This window comes from Molossus molossus, unplaced genomic scaffold (assembly GCF_014108415.1).
Source record: "Molossus molossus isolate mMolMol1 unplaced genomic scaffold, mMolMol1.p scaffold_m16_p_8, whole genome shotgun sequence".
Classification (NCBI taxonomy): Eukaryota; Metazoa; Chordata; class Mammalia; order Chiroptera; family Molossidae; genus Molossus; species Molossus molossus.
This window is the reverse complement of record NW_023425402.1, coordinates 72,581,140-72,598,780: the sequence shown is the minus strand read 5'-3', so window position 1 is coordinate 72,598,780 and position 17,641 is coordinate 72,581,140. Positions and strand designations below refer to the sequence as shown.

At 38.9% G+C, this 17,641-nt stretch overlaps 1 protein-coding gene across 2 annotated transcripts in view; it reads right to left on the bottom strand.

The window, feature by feature from the left end:
- The window catches only part of NT5DC1 (5'-nucleotidase domain containing 1), a 130,987-nt gene that overhangs the window by 15,677 nt on the left and 97,669 nt on the right, over positions 1-17,641 (bottom strand). For both annotated transcript variants that reach the window (XM_036248095.1, XM_036248096.1), the window contains exons 7-8: positions 7,137-7,311; positions 4,951-5,048 (exon numbers count right to left, since the gene is read on the bottom strand). In XM_036248095.1, the coding sequence (XP_036103988.1) occupies positions 4,951-5,048; positions 7,137-7,311 (273 nt within the window). The remainder of the gene's footprint in view (positions 1-4,950; positions 5,049-7,136; positions 7,312-17,641) is intronic.

Here is a 17,641-nt window from a genome sequence, read left to right as displayed (position 1 = left end):
CACCCCAGCTTTTCTCCTGTAACCTTCCCTGTCGCTGCAAGTGGTATCATCATGCACCCACCCGCTCAATTCAGAAAAAATAAAAATTAACAACCTGGGAGTCATTTTTGATTACTCCTTTCTTTTCATCTGCTGCTTCTAAAGCATCACCAAGTCCTATGTTTTCCAACTCCATAATGCATCTTAAATATACAGGGGGGGGGCAAAAGTAGGTTTACATGTGTTCATATGGAAAATAATGAAATGATAATGCAAGAATAAACTCCGTGGTTCACATATTCATAACTATAAACCTGCCCCCCGCCCCCCACCCCACATGTACTTCTCGCCATCACCAGGGCCAGGGCTACGGCCTCAGACCAAACCACCACAATCTCTCTCGGGACACTGCAAGTGCCTGGTCTCCCCCCACACACACATCCAATCCATTCCCCACCCAGCAGATAAAAAGTCTCTACGTCACTCTTTTACCTCAACTGAATAGCTTCAGATTGCTCACGGAGTAAAACCCAAACCACTCCCCCAGTGTACGAGGCCGCCTGCCTCCCTAGCTTCCCCCCCTCGCCTACCCCCATGTGTCAGAACCACAGGACTCTTCTCTGTCACTGGAACTCACCCAAACTTCTCCCACACTGGGCCTTTGCATTAGTTCGCCCCCTGCCAGGAACACTCATCCTCTGCTCTCCTCATGACTCATCCCTCAGGTCCCTCTGCGTGTCACCTCAACTAACCTTTTTGGACAGCCTTCCCTGGCCAGCCACTCAAGGTGGCCTCATCAGGCGGTTACTTCCTTCACAACACGTAACACGACCTCATGGATTTCCTGACTTGCTTGCTTGTTTATGCATCTGTCTGGCGCACTGAGGATCCCTCAGTGCTGGACACCGACTGCTCCGACCCTACCCCGCTACCCCTGCTTGTGTGCCCCTCTGTGAGCACACAACCAAGCGACCGCCTTTCAATAGCCCAAAGAAGTTCAAAGTTAAACATTTACTTTTCCTTTTGTTTATAAAATGTTAGTATATTTAACACATGGTTACCTTTGTTTTTTACTTAATATACATTGCAGATATTCCATATCAGTATACACAAAACTTCCTCATTATTTTTTATAACTGCATTGTATTTCATTGTGTATATGAACCATAATTTATTAAGCTAGTCCCCCTACTGATGATCATTTAGCTTACAAAATGTTCCCCCTATACTTCCAGTACCCACCTGGTACCATACATAGTTACTGCAATATCATTGACTATATTCCCTATGCTGCAGTGTACATGTCATGACTATTTAGTAACTGCCAACTTGTTCTTTTTTTTTTATCCTCACCTGAGGACATTTTTTCCATTTTTTGTTCAGACAGAGTGGGAGGGAGAGAGAGGAAGAGAGAGAGAGAGAGAGAGAGAGAGAGAGAGAGAGAGAGAGAGAGAAATATTGACATGAAAGGGACACATGAAGTGGCTGCCACCCGCATGACCAACCAGGGCCAGGGACAAACTACAACCAAGGTACATGCCCTTAGTGTGAACTGAACCTGGGTCTCTCTGGACCGCAGGCTGATGCTCTAACCGCTGAGCCAAACCTGCCAAGGCCAGTTTGTACTTCTTAATCCCTTCACCTTTCACCCAGTAAGATATATAATTTTAATAGGTTTATTCTCCCCAATAAGGTTTTATCTCTGTAAGATTACTAGAAGTGTTTTTGCTGGATCAGATGATACATGTATTTATTTATATCTTTTTATGGATATCGCCAAATTGCTCCCCAAGAAATTGTATAATTTATTATATTATTTTGCATTTTTAATTTTTATTTTTCAATTACGTTTTACTTTCAGCATTATTTATATTGGTTTCAGGTGTACAGCATAGTGGTTAGACAATCATATTGTATGATTTATTCATATACAAGATTAATTTCCCTATAGCTTCACCAATCCTATTGTGACATGAGGGTACACTGGCCCTGTCAAATATAAAGAAATATAGCATGTCAATAATTAAGATAGTTTGGTTCTGATATTTGAATGAAAAGACCACTGGGTGCCCTGGCCAGTTTGGCTGAGCGGTTTAGAGCCTAGGCCCGCAGATCAAAGAGTCATGGGTTCGATTCTGGTCAAGGCACGGTTGGGGTTGTGTGGGAAGGCAACCAGTCGATGTGTCCCTCTCACATCAATGTTTCTCTCTCTGTCCCTCTGTCTTCCCCTCCCTTCCTCCCACTCTATCTGAAGATAAATAGGAAAATATCCTTGGGTGAGGATTAAAAAGAAAAGACCACTGGGACAATATTGAAGGTCCATAAACTACCCCATATAGTCATGTGAATTTGGTATATAATGAAGGTGACATTGCAAAGCAGTGGGGAAAATTATAGTGGGACACTTGTGAGGATATCAGAAAAAATAAAAAATAAAGGTGGAACTTACATCATAAATTACATACCAGGATGAATCAGAAATGGATCAAATTTCTACATGTGAAAACTAGAACTATTAGCCTTGGCCGGTTTTGCTCAGCGGTTACAGCATCAGCCCATGGACCAGAGTCCCATGGATTCGGTCCATGTACCTCAGTTGCAGTTTGTCCCCAGCCCCAGTTGGGGTCCTGTGGGTGGCAACCACTCGATGTGTCTCTCTCACATCGATGTTTCTCTCTCTCTCTTCTTCCCTCTTTCCCTCCTGCTCTATCTGAAGGTAAATGCAAACATGCCCTCGGATGAGGATAAAAACAAACAAACAAAATTAAAAGTATTAAAATATTAGAAGAAAACACGGGACTATTACTTTATAATTCTTACACATAGAACACTAATCATTTTAAAAAGCAATGGATGTATGAGATTCACCCAAGCATTCTTTTGAGGATTTTGAATTTAATTCCCCCAAAGGGTAGTGTGTGACCATAGGAAAGTAAGGAGAAATAGATATTAAATATCATTCCAACCCTGCCGAGATTGTTCACATAATGTCAAGCATCTGAGTCAAAAGTAAGTTAAACTATATAAAGCATTTATTATAGTGGATAGTTATATATACTATGCACATAATATACATAAATAATATGTTCACTTTTTATAACATTCTCTTTAAACACACCTAGATCTCTACTTAGGTCTACATGTGTTATTTATTAATGCCTTATACATATTTATATGCATTTATAATCACTCACAGTGGGTTTTGTTTTTTTTTGTTTTGTTTTGTTTTTTTTTATCCTCACCCGAAGACATTTTTCCATTTTTTGTTCAGGTAGAGTGGGAGGGAGAGAGAGGAACAGAGAGAGAGAGAGAAACATCGATGTGAAAGGAACACATCGAGTGGCTCCACCCGCACAACCAACCAGGGCCGGGGACAAACTGCAACCGAGGTACGCGCCCTTAGCGGGAACCGAACCCAGGTCTCTCAGGACCGCAGACCGACGCTCTAACCGCTGAGCCAAACCGGCCAGGGCTATAATCACTCACAGTGTTTTAACTTTCAACCTTTCCTGGGCTTATTTTAGATGGTCATCTCTTAACAGAATTTCTGAATGGTCCTGCAATATTCATTTTAACACTGAGCTTACTTGGCATCAATTTCAATAGAAATAAAATATACAACAGATATCAACAACTAAACTGACTGCCTCTCAGACCCCTGTAACTTCTTCACTCCTGAGCAGGCTCTGCTTTGAATCTTTTAAATATTTTTTCAACAAACTTTCAGACAGCACCTATCAGGATGTCTTACTCTGCTAGCCTCACACGTTTTTTTTTTTCAAATTCCATAGAGTATGCACATGTATGCACACACAGTGAGTGCATATTTACTGGTGAAATATATGTAAGCTCTTGATTGTCTGAATGTCAGTTAATGTTGTGCTGTTATTATGCAACGTGTTAATGCTGGGAAATGCTGAGTGAAGAGTACATGGGACCTCCTTGTACCTTTCTTAGCATCCTCCTAGGAATCTATAAATATTTGAAATTAAAACTTTAAAACATTGTGGTGAAAGTAGAAAGGAAAATAAGTTCAAGAAAAAAAAAAATGAGGGAAAATTTCTGACCATTCTGAACCAGTTCTCCTCAGTTTTATTAAATGGGCATTGGTGGCTATCAAACTGCTATAGAGCTGAAATTCCATTTGAAACATTTAAGGTGATATAACAGCTTCATTTTATTTTTGTTTTTCAATTGCTGCTGACATAAAATATTATATTAGTTCCAAGTGTATAACAATGATTAGACATGTATATAACTTACAAAGTTATAGTAAAGTCTAGTATCCGTCTGACACCATACATAGCTATCACAGTATTACTGACATGGTTATTACAAATTATCGACTATGTTCTCTATACTGTAACCTACATCCTGGTGACTGTTTTTATAACTGGCAATTTGTACTTCTCAATCCCCCCTGTTCCACCCTCTGCCTGCTATTCTCATTTATTTGTCTATGAAAAATGCGTTCACTGTTTTCACTCCACCTCTGCCTCGGCCTCTTCCCCACGTGCGCCTGTTCTGACCACCCTTCCCTGCAGGCTGTGCTCGTCCCAGGGGGAGGGCTGCTCCATAGTTTGTTATCCTCGTGTATTCTGCAGGTACCTTTGTTCTAAAAACTACCCGTTCTGACTTATTACAGTTGCTTCACTCCTCAAATATTTATGGAAGCATTTATTTAGGCCCTAAACACTAAGGGAAAGCCCACACCCTTCATTTTTAAAGTCAGGGGAAGACTGACAAATAATTATGATACAATGTGGTTGAGTAAAATTTAATACAAAGTAGGTTTATCATCTTTATTCTCCCCCACCAGGGAAAGAACACAGGGGGCCTCTTTTATACCGTATCCTTGTTGCATCTAACACAGTCAGATGGTTGCACGTGGTTGTTAGCCAGCAGATTATTAATCGAGTAAATGAACAACATATCGTAAACAGAAAAAGGAAACAACCAAAACGCATTTACCGAGGGTCCGGAATGGCCGCTGACTTGGTAAATGAGAGAAGAAACCAGGCTTCAGTGCGTTTGTAATCACGATGTCAAAAATATCTGTAAAGTCATTCCTGAAAAGCAACAAGACGTTCAAAAATTTACTTTAAGGAATTAGAAATGGTCTATATGAAACAGAACTTACTCTTCACCTATCTGCTTGATCTCACCACCATTTCTTATCTTTTGATAAACTTTTTACACGCTTTCTATACCTTTTAAAGTAAATCCTACACTGGAAATAAAAGGTGACTTAGCACAAGTATTCCCGGAAAAAAACCTTGATATAAACATAAGAAAAGTAAGCTTTCTCATCATGGTTATAGTCACAGTAAGTGAATTCAATAGTTTCTAAGAGCTAGAAATAGTCAAAGCTATGTCTTCAGAAAGTGTTCAAAATGTGAAGAAGATCGTTTATTTTGAAAATCGGTGTAGTCTTATAATGTAGCAATTTTTAGATAACAATAATAATTGTTTTCAGTCCGTGTTTAGTACCATATTTAGGATTACTTGGGTAGCAAAGGAATGGGAGTCCTGGTTCCGGAGGGACTCACTATTGCACTGGAGACAATATTCATCCAACATCCCCAAATACTTTTACAAATCAAAACTGTACTGAAGAGAAATTAAGACAGGAAGGAAAACCAGCGGCTCGGCTGGTTGGAGTGTCATCTCCTACACCAAACGGTTGCGGGTTCAATTTCCATTCAGGGCACAGACCCAGGTTTCAGGTTTGATCCCTAGTCAGGGTATTGTACAAGGAGGCAGCAAATCGATGTTTCTCTCTCCTTCCTTTCCTTTCTCTCTAAAAAAACTGTAACAAAAAAAAAACCAACAACCCAAAAGCATATTCTCTGGTGATGATTAAAAAAAAATGTAGGAAGAAAAATATTTGGTTTCTATGCTAAAGGAAAAGAAATTAAGACTCCAGAGTGTTTGCTCTGAAGCATGGTTCCACACCAGGAGAGCAAAGGTCTCTGTAAGAGCACCTTCCCGGCATCTGGGACCTCAGCCTTGGTTCCCTTCAGGGATCCCAAGCCTTGGTGTGAGTCAGAAAGCAGAAATCCACTCAGACTGCAAGTGCACCGCAGGCCAGTCTAAATCCACATGCGCTGAGGAACATGGAACCGGAGCTAAAGAGGTCAGCCAGAGGTCAGTTTTGAAGTGAGAACTTGTTTCCTATTCCCAGTATTTGCTGAAATCAGAGCAAGAATCTGAATCTACTTTAGACTTTTGCTCTGACCATGGATATTCCCTGGTGTTGCCCAGAAGAATGACATAAATAAGTATTAACACTTACTGAAACTGAAACAGCTTATCTGCCTAATATTTTATATGTATTATGCTCTATAAATACCTGTAAAGTATATTGTTCCATTTTTATTTATTTAAAAATTTTATTTTTCTTTATTGATTTTAGAGAGAAAGGAAGGGAGAAGGAGAGAGAGAGAGAAACATCGATGGGAGTGAACATCGACTGGCCGCCTCCTGCATGCCCCGCCCTGGGGATTGGGCCCACAACCTGGGCATGTGCCCTGACCAGGAATCGAACCGGTGACCTCCTGGTGCATGGGTCGATGCTCAACCACTGAGCCACACCAGCCGGGCTACTGTTCCATTTTTAAAGTGACGAAACACTGTGTGATGTAGAGAGTACTACATCACACAGGAAGTTCAAGGTAGGGCTTGAACCACGTCTGTCTTATTTTCAAGTCTACGCATTTCCACTGCCTCAATTTTCATGGATGCCAATCTCGTCCCTGGCTATGCTAAATGGTGAAGGATATGGCTGCATGGTGAAAGGCTACAGAGAGGCTGTACTCCAGTTACTCATCAGGAGTATGACCTACAGCTCCGTCCCTCAGCAATCATCGAGCTGAGAAACCAAATGCATGGAGGACTCGTGTTCTGTCCCCCCTTCAGAAAGTCTGAAACCCAGATCATCAGCAGCTATGAGCATATGAACCCCAGGAACGCTGCTGTGCTAACATGTACCTGGGTTATGTTGCAGATGTTGAGAGATGTTAGGAGAAACAACCGTTTGCCACTCAATGTTGTGTAATATAACATAGTCATCATGGTGGAGCACCTTTTAAAAACACTGGCCTAATCTGCTCTCAGTATTTTATAAGACTGTGAAAACAGAATGTCTCATCACTTACCCAAGGATATGTTTGCAGAGAAGTCTACAGTAATCACTGTGAGAACTGGTGATTAATACGAGAATTTTCCCAGCATTCTTTAGCTGTTGAAGCCACTTTTTTACAGATTCAGGACAACTGTGTAAATACCTGCCTGGATCTCTCTTTATTTCTGGAAAATATATTCCACAGTTTTCTGAAAAATAAAAATATCAAGGAGATTTTTTTTCAACTTAGCATGTTCTCAAACAAGTTAATCTCTCAAAACTATAGATTAAAAAACCTAGCAGTTATTACTGCCTCTTAAGAATACTTTTGTTCTTTACTTAAAATATAATGATGGTTGAAAATGTCAGTTGAGAATCTCTTTGGCTACTTCACAAGAACTGATAAACTGTTACAACATAAACAATATAATCAGCATTCTCAAATCAGAAAATGTTACTACATTTAGAATATCGATTGATAAATACTTTTAATCATTTAACATATATTCGTTAAATACAGATAAACAAATAAATATGCAGATAATGCACCATGAACACAACTTTGGCATGAAGCAGCCAAGAAGGGAGCTGGGTCCCTCAGAGTCACAGTAGTTTTGTTTTGGGTGAAACTTACACTGGAAGAGCTAGTCTATTATAGCCCCTAAGAAGTGCTGAGATGTCAAACGGAAAAAGAAGTCAGAAAAGGCCAAAAGGCACTACAGTGGACAATGAAAGCTGAAGAACCTGAATCACTGAGCTGGGGCTGCTGACTCTGCTCCTTTGGGTGTTTAGAGAGTCCAAGGGGTCAGGCTGAGCTCCAAGGCAGAAAATAGCAGTATCTCCAAAAGTCCAGGTCAGATGCACCTACTTGGTGCCTTCAAAGCTGTGGGTACTAAGCAAACAACTGCAGATGTGGTTGAAATGTTACTAAGTTCACAAAGCACTTTACAGATGCTGTTCTCTGGGTATGATTGCACTAATAAGCAGACCAAGAGAACCAAGCTCACTTTCTTTAACTGCTAGGAAAAGAACACGTGCATAAACAAAGTGAGACATGTGCACAGACCATAACCTGCAACAGACACAGGCTAGCCCTGGAGCTCTGAACAGCATCATGCAATTGAAATAACAGAACTGAAAGTTACATTTCAAGACTAGCAGGACAGGTAAAAAAGAGTCTCTAAGGGAAAAAACAAAATAAAATGAAACAAAACCAGAAATGGTAGCAAATACTACTGTCTGCCTACCCAAATCCACATTCCCCCTCTCCTCTTATGGAAAGTACTCTTATTGTATTAGAGGTTTTATACTCCTCTGAGGTGCTGGGTGCTCAGGAAGACGTAAATCTCTATCAGTCTAACCTATCCTGGTAATTCCTGCCCCTGCCAGTAAGTTGTATGGGACAGTGTGGGAGACCCAGGCATGACCAATGAGACTTTAGGGGAACTCTGCTGGGGGTCTTCGGAGTCCTGTACACCACTGATAGGAATAAATCTATGAAGGAGGGCACGTCCCTTCTGTTTTGGACTTTGCTATGACTGCATGTCTACCTTGAATTGCTATAACTATCTCAAACACAAAGCACAGGTCTAACATGCCAGAGGTGGCCTAGTGGAGACGTGAAAGGAGCCTGGTCCCTGATGACATCCCCGGCTTTCGAAGACACCGACTCCGCCACTGCTGGAAGTACCTCCCAAACTCTGGACGCCTCCTGGGCATGTGAAATAGCTCCAATAACAGCATAAACATTACGGATAACAATTATTTGCAACTGAGACCATCTCTCTTCAGAAATTAATACATTTCAAAAACCAATCATAACCAGACCCCCTAAAAATAGGACTATGTAATATTATGAGAATAATAATCAGAAGTCAGGAGACCAAGAACAAAACAGTTGGTAGTTTGTGCTCTTCTTGTAATATGCTCTACAGAGACATTTGTGTGTTAATTTCTAGGACTTCTCAATATCTCCAAAGCTATGTGAGGTAAAGCTATTTAATTTTTAAAAGCTCTTTAATTCCAAAAGCTTTTAAGAAAATTGAAATATTGTTTTTTTTTTTTAGGAAAAAGATGGTACTAGTAAATTAGGGCAAATTTAAGAATGGGAAAATAATATAATTAAGTAGCTAAGAATAGAATAGTTTTATGAATGATTATCAGAGTAATGGCAGAGGCTGTGTCTCAGAATTTATTATACCTAAAAGAGTCATATGTGAAATTATTTTGGCCAAAAAAATAAATATTTTGTAGCAATAGAAATTTTATGAAGTGGATAACAAAAGACTTATGGCTCATAATACTGAAAACATTTATATTCTTAAGCTGTATTTAGAAACAACTGCTGAGAAAGGCCATTTTCTCCTTAGGTATACACATGTGTCTGGTGCCATCTAGTGATCAAAATACAAATTACTATTAAAATGCTACTGTCCTATTTCCGAATGATTTTTTAAAAACAGCGTATATACTTAAATACTGCATTTTAAAATTATTGCCCAGATTAATTTTATTATTAGTATCCCATAAAAAGCCTAATGCAAAAACATGTAAACATAACAGTTTAGTTGAGAAAACTACTCTGAGGTAATTAATGGGGGTTCCTTGTTCTATTCACAAGCCAGATTGAAATGAACAAACTAAAAATAGACAAACCCTGTACAAACAGATACCCAATGGTAGATTATGGGTTGCTCCCACTATAAAAGATCATTGACTGTTTCTGGGAAAATACTTAAATCCCCTTGTAACCTCAAATCATTAAAGTAATAGGAGATATAATTATACAAATACATACTCATCTTTTTAAAAAATTTATTTTTATTGAGATGTAACTGATGTATAACATGCAAGTTTAAAGTGTACAGCATGTTGATATGCCACATTTATAAACTGCAATATGATTACCACCTTAGGTTACCTACCACCTCTATCACGTTATACAATATATCTATTTGTGATGGGAACAATTAAGATCTAGTCTCTTAGCAACTTTTGAGTTTATAGTACAGTGTTGTTGTCTATAATATACTCATCATTTTACTGAAATAAATCAAGCTATTGAAGAAGAGTTAGGTTAAACATACTACACTGAATTATTGTTGTCTGTCAATTAAATTATCTCCTCAAAGAAATTATAAAGTTTTAATGGGAGGGTGTGTATCTTTCTGCTTGGCATAGAGCAGGCACTCAATGAATACCTAAATTAGTGCAGGGGTAGACATAGGAATATTTATATTTACTTATATTCAAAGTAATAATATGGTTTGTACCGTATAACCTAACTGTGACAAAAATATTGCCCCATCAAAGTCATCCTACCTAAAGTATATTCTATTTTATTACCCCTATTGAAAAACCATATTTAATTATACTGATATTGATAGATTAACACTGACTGCACAAGACAGGGAATTTTGACCTAAGGTGGAAAGAAAGGACCGGTTTGGTTTGTTCTCAATTCAAAGTAATCTGTGTTTTCGGTTAACTTCAGAGGAATTCTATTTCACTGCCACTTTATGTAACTCGTGTTCCTGGTCTTTCTATCCTTCTAATATCCTTAGATGCTGATATTTTCTGCATCCAGATGGGATTAAAAGTAAAGTTAGTTTTTTTATATTGATTGATTTGTGAGAGAGAGAGGAAGGGGGGCAGGGAGGGAGGGAGAGAGAGACAGAGATATTTGTTGATATTTGTTGTTCCACTTATTTATGCATTCATTGGTTGATGAATGTGCCCTGACTGGGGATTGAACCCCATCACCTTGGCATATGAAGACAACACTCCAACCAACTGAGCTAACCGGTAACCAGACAAGGCCAAAAGTAAAAATTTAAAAAAAAAACTAGTTCTAAAGAATAAACATTTAGCTCTCCTATATTAATATGGTTAATATGGAGTCATTGGAATAGACTGCAGTGTTGCAACAGTCTGATAGGCACATAAAATGGCCTGCATATATAAAGCATGATTCAGGATTTAGGGAACTCTTGTGGTTAAAAAAAAAAAAAAAGTACTTGCTGTTAAGAAATGATATTTGTGAAATATACACACATACAATTTTATTTTGGCCTAGAGATACTGAAATTTTTTTGAAGGATAAAGAGATAAACAATAGATTAAATATGTTTTGAATTTCTTTTGTGTATTTATAGAGGACAAAGGATAAAACTAAAATTTAATATTAAAACAAATACTTCTTATTTATGATCCATACATGGTTTGTTTCAATCTAATATATTTATAAATAAAGAAATCTAGATTAACTAGATTGAGTAAAGTGAAAGAAACAGTTATTTGTGAAGATTTGAAAAAACGGTTTTTGTTTAAGGTAGCAAATTAATGGAGAAGTAACAACATTTGTTTACTTTTTGGTCTTGAATTCCCTCTCTCTGGTGATAAGGATGCCTTCTAGCCTCTTGGAATAGGGAGGATGCATTCACATGGGAGCTTTATTTCCTGCTTTTGGGGGACAAAGGATGGTCATTGTGTTCTTAACACTGGCTGTTTCTCAACTAACTTTAATTCAAAATAATCAGTATGTCAAAATGACATAGTTGGGTCAGCCTGCTCTGAATCCTATCACCTCCAAAGAATAACTCAAAGAGTTCATTTATATATACATTTACAGAATGCAAATACATATATAGCTTATGTCAACATAAATCTTTTAAACAGCTTAAAGAAAACCAAAATTAACAAGTATTTAAGGCAAATTCTATATAGTTCTGACCTCTCACCTACTTCAAATGTGAAGTACTTAGAAAATGAGACAATAACCAATTCCTGAAATACATAGTGATGACAACAGAAAAAAAAAATTTTTTTAAAGGTTTACCCCTCCCACCATTAACCTCAATTCAAAAACTTTTGGGATTTCTTAATTGATTGGTCTTCACAGAAATATGAATAAAGGTTATATTTTATCACAAGGGTGCACTGTTTCCTTAATTACTTTGGTTGAAATATTCTCAGTGTCTTCAGAAAAATTCTTACTAATTAAGTCAAAATTGTTCAGAACAATGACTAACTCAGAGGAAATCAAGATCAGAAAAGACAGACAGATTATAGTCACGAAGGATTACTAGCCAGTATCTGGTCTCACAGTGTGTTACACAGACAGGACCACCCTGCAGAGCTAGCAGGTCTGTGCAGTATCTACACACACCCACACACACAACCTAGTGAGGCAGTTATTTTTAATGAGGCATTATTTTATTTTTCATCACACTTTCCCATCCAAAGCTGTACTGCATGAGTTGTACACTCCATATGTTGTTGTAAAATACCACACCTGGACAGTTGTCCCAAGTTAATTTTAAAGAAAGGGAAAACACACACTAAAGTTTTAAATGAATACGTTTTTAATTCAGATAAATTGTTCTGGTGGAGGAATTAATTTTGTAATATAAAACTTGAAATTATGGACTTGATAAAAACGTGTTGATCTCTCTTTGATATAACAAACACTGCCACATGGGATCTATATGTAATGCTCTGCATCCCTGCTTGAGGAATACTGCTGCCCTAAACCAGAATTCTTAACCTGAAGCGCATACACAGGCCTTGGTAGGTGAATGAAACCCAATACTGTTTACATTTTGTTTATCAAACCAATGTATTCGTGTGTGTCTGGGGGAGCAGAGCAAGTGTAGGCTCTCTAGACTTCATCAGATTCCGGGGATTAGGGTGACTCCCAAGAGGTGAAGAACCACAGATTTAGATTTTTCAGATTAGGACAGTCCGATCAAGAAAGCATTTCAAGCTCTGGCCAGTTTGGCTCAGCGGTTAGAGCATTGGCCTGCGGTCCAGAGAGACCCAGGTTCGGTTCCCGCTAAGGGCATGTACCTCGGTTGCAGTTTGTCCCCGGCCCTGGTTGGTCGTGCGGGTGGCAGCCACTCGATGTGTCCCTTTCACATTGATGTTTCTCTCTCTCTCTCTCTCCCACTCTATCTGAACAAAAAATGAAAAAATGTCCTTGGGTAAGGATTAAAAAAAAGAAAGCATTTCAATACACTTCCTTCATCGCTGTAAAAAAAATCTCACATGTCTTAGAAAAAAAGAGATTTTCTATAATAGGTGATATAGAACTTTTACACTAGTAAATAATAATTCCGGGACTACCTTGCACATGCATACACCCCAAATCTAATACATTTACATTTATTTAGAATGGTTAAAATATGGTTACTCTTGTTCATTTAATTTGTAGGTTAATTGGGAATTACCCAATATACAACTTAAAAACATACATAACACATAACAAATACTCTTAATGTTGAAACTACATTGAAAATAACATTATTTAATGAGATTAAATGACTGCCTTTCTCATTAAACTTGATACATTTTGCTACAGATGATTCACTGTACTGGGTTTTCTAACGCTGAATAACAAACCACCTCAAGCGAAGTGGCTTAAAACAACATATATTATCTTATCTCATGGTTCTGAGAGTTGACTGAGTCAAACTGGGCAGTTCTCACCGGGGTGTGCCAGTCAGATGTCACGGGGTTTGGAATCATCTACGCGCTTCTGCTCTCACTGTCTGGCACCTGGGCTGGGATACTGGCGAAACATCTCTCCGCTTAGCTAGACTGGGCTTCCCTGTGGTGTGCTGGTCTGTGTCGCTGGACCTCCTAAGTGGCAGCACCCTCAGAGCAGGTGCTCCAACGCTAGGGCGGCAGCTGCAGGCATCCTGCGACCTGGCCTCAGAAATCTCAGAGAGCCATTTCTGCTGCGCTTTACTGATTCTATGGGGCCAGCTCATTTTCAAGGAGAAAAAAACCAGAAGGGTATAAATTCTGAGAGGTATAATTCATTAGGGGATATATTTTCAGACTAGCTAGTTATCAAACATACTAATATTTTGGTGTGATTCTTGCCAATATGTTGTCTATTCATATGTAACTAAATGGGAATTTTAAATAACCAGAGGTTTTTGTTTTTTTTTTAACCTGTGTTTTTGTTCAGCATTATATTTGAGCACCGAGTTAGAATGTGGCAGAGCTAGGATTTCAGTCGGCCTCTTCAACAATATGGCATTTGGGTGCTATGTAACCTCAAGGATACCATAAATTCTTTTATTTTTTATTTTTTTATTAATTTGTTTTTGTTACAGATGTTCTCTTTTCCCCCAATGACACCCTCCTCCCCATCTGCCCCGCCTCATCCCCAGCTTTGTTGTCTATGTCCACTGGTCATGCATACATGCATATAAGTTCTGTGGTATCTCCCCCCTGAGATCCTGTCAGTCTGTACCCCACCTCTATGTCTCTGGGTCAATTTAGTTCATCATTTTGTTTAGTTCATTATATTCCACAGATAAGTGAGATGATGTGATATTTGTCTTTCTCTGCTTGGCTTGTTTCACTTAGCATAATACTCTCCAGGTCCTTCCATGCCATCTCAAAGGATAAGAGAGCTTTCTTTCTTACAGCTGCATAGTATTCCATTGTGTACATGTACCACAGCTTTTTAAAAAATTATTTAGTGTGCCCTGGAGAAAGAGGGGGAGGGAGAGGAGAGAGAGAGAGAGAGAGAGAGAGAGAGAGAGAGAGAGAGCGCGAGCGCGCGCATGCGAGCCCACAGCTTTTTTTTTATCTACACATCTACTGATGGACACATTGTTGTTTTAATTTGCATCTTTCTGATGATTAGTGATGCTGAGCATTTCTTCATATGTCTCTTGGCCATTTGTATGTCCTTTTTGGAGAGGTGTCTATTTAGGTCCTCTGCCCATTTTTTTAATTGTGTTCTTTGTCTTCCTTTTGTTGAGTTGTATGAGCACTGTATATATTTTGGAAATTAATCCCTTATCGGATGCATCATTGGCAATTATGGTCCCCCAAATAGTGGGATCCTTTTCTGTTTTGATTGTTGTTTCTTTTGCTGTGCAGAAGCTTTTGAGTTTGATGTAGTCCCATGTATTCATTTTTTCCTTTGTTTCTCTTGCCATAGGTGTTGTAATAGTGAAAATTCTGCTGTATATGATGTCTGAAATTTTGTTGTCTGCATTTTCTTCTGGAATTTTTATGGATTCACAAGTTACATTTAAGTCTTTTATCTATTTTGAGTTTATTCTCGTGTATGGTGTAAGTTAGTGGTCTAGCTTCATTGTTTTTGCAAGTAGCTGTCCAATTTTCCCAACACCATTTACTGAAGAGACTGTCTTGACTCTACTGTATACTCTTGCCACCTTTGTCAAATATTAATTGAGCATATTGTCTTCGGAAGGACACCATCAATTCTTACTTTTTTTTTTCTTGCATATGGTACACTACTACTAATACATAGCATTAGAGTTCAAGGGCTATAGGATTGACTGGAATTCGAGTAAGTGGGATTTGGAACTTAGAACAAATTAAATTAGATTTCTGCAGAGGGAAATAAAAGTAGCTATTGATACACATTCTGTCTAATTATAGTCGCAGCATCTAGAACTGGAAGGGGCCTTAGAAATCACCTAACTTCAAATCTGTCCTGTTAATTTCAAATCTGTCCTGTTAAAGATAAATCAATAGAGACCACAGATTTTGTTTAAAACTACAGTTGGTAAAAAACTTGGTAAAGGAACAGAATGCTCAATAATCCTAGTCCACTGAACCTTATGTAACCATATCACTTACATGTCCAAATCTATGTGTTTTTGGTCTAAGTTACCTGGTGATCAATGTCTGTTAAAGAAAAATAACATGTTCATAAATCAAATGCTTTAAATGGTACATATACTTTGCTCTGTAATTACTGAATAATGTGCTTTTCTTCAGAATTCCTAGACATTCTTTGTAGTCATTGAGTTGATGTTATCTGTACTATTATCTGGGAACGGAGATCTCATACTAAGATAGGAAAAAAACAAAATACATGTCTTACATTAAAGAATAAATATTATCCCTTCCTAGAATGCACTGTCCTCCCTTTGCTGCTCAGAAATGTTTGCAGGTCGTCGCCAGGTTGTGTTCTCCATGGAGCCCTCCCCCACGCCCTGCCCAGTCAGGCCGCCTCTGGACGTCGGTGCACCGTAAGTCCTTGCAATGAGCGTGTTTATGTACTTTCCTTTCTCCTGAGGTTGTGAGATCTTCTAGGAAAGGAATTGTCTTCACCTTCATATTTACATTACTGATGTCAGACAAACAGTAGAGGATTCATACTTGTAGAAATGTGTGTGAGAAGGGAGAGTTACCCAACAAGACTGACCAGGTGACTATAGAGACCACAGCCCACCAGCTAAGGAAGTTTTTACATCTTAACTAGTTATATAAGTATCTATATAATGCCTATAATCTTTATAATCTGGTCTTTTAAGAAAAAGCTTGCCTATTCCTGATATAAATACAGTGTTTCTAATTCTGGGACAGTAACAATAAACAACAAGTGGTTATAACAGTACTAGAAAGTGCCAACAAGACTAATTAATGAAAGAAGCCTCTCCACATAATGAATACTAAAAAATCACCTGTGGTAAAACTGCCTTCTGAAAGACGATAAATACCTCTGTGTACTTACTCATCACAGGGGAGCCCTCAGTTATTCCCTGGTGTGGGTCCTCTAACAGTCTATCTGCTGAGCCAGAGAAAGATTCCCATCATGCTGCCGTTTTGTTAAAACAAATGTAAATCTGCCTTTGCCATTGCCTTTGACTCTAGTACACTTGCGTTCAGTCTCTGAATTATGTTTTCAGGCATACCTGGTCTGTTTGTTAATAGAGCAATAGTAGGGGCCGGGCCACAGTAGGACACTGCAAGCCCAGGGCTGAAAGCTAACAGCTGGTAGTCTTTTCCCTTGTTAATTGTCGGAGGAAGTAGCAACATCCAAGAAATGCACATGATGACATGATGACATCATCAGAAGGACCTACAGAGTTTGTAATGTGGGATGAATAGAGGCACTGTAACCACCAACTACCTCAACCAGTCCTATCCTGTTTGATGAGGTGCTGAGTTGTTTTTCAGAGATAACAGACCAAAAACACCTACCATGCAGCCGAAGCATGGGCACAGGAGAGAACTTTGGCCTTCTGCTGCACCCAGAACCAGAGTCTCCCCTCACCCATGTATACAAAGGACTGGGAATAATTGGCACTTGAACACCAGAACGTGTTCAGAAGCCAAGCGTCCATCATCCAGGAAGATCTGTGTTGACGCCCCTTTACCGTAAATGGCCAAGTGCCAAGGTCCTTCAAATAAAACTTGCTCCATCAGCACGTCCGCTTACCTGTTCCCTCAACCCCTGCAAAACCCCTGGCTTGGTCCAACGAGTAAGATGGGTCTGTGGCACCACCAGGCCTCTCGTGTTCTTGGTTGGCAACTCTGAATCCATAAACCTTTCCCCAGTCGAGTCTTGGCCTTCCAAAGCATCAGGTGCACACACTTGGGTTCAGTAAAAAGCACTAGCGCCTAAACTCAGTCTTACAAATTAGCTGCTAAGAAACAGGACTGTTTTTCTTGGTACGGCAAATTAAAGATGCCTCCGGGTAAAACCTGGGACAAGTTTTAGGGGCTAGCTTCAAAGAAATAAACTAAATTTCATCTCAAATA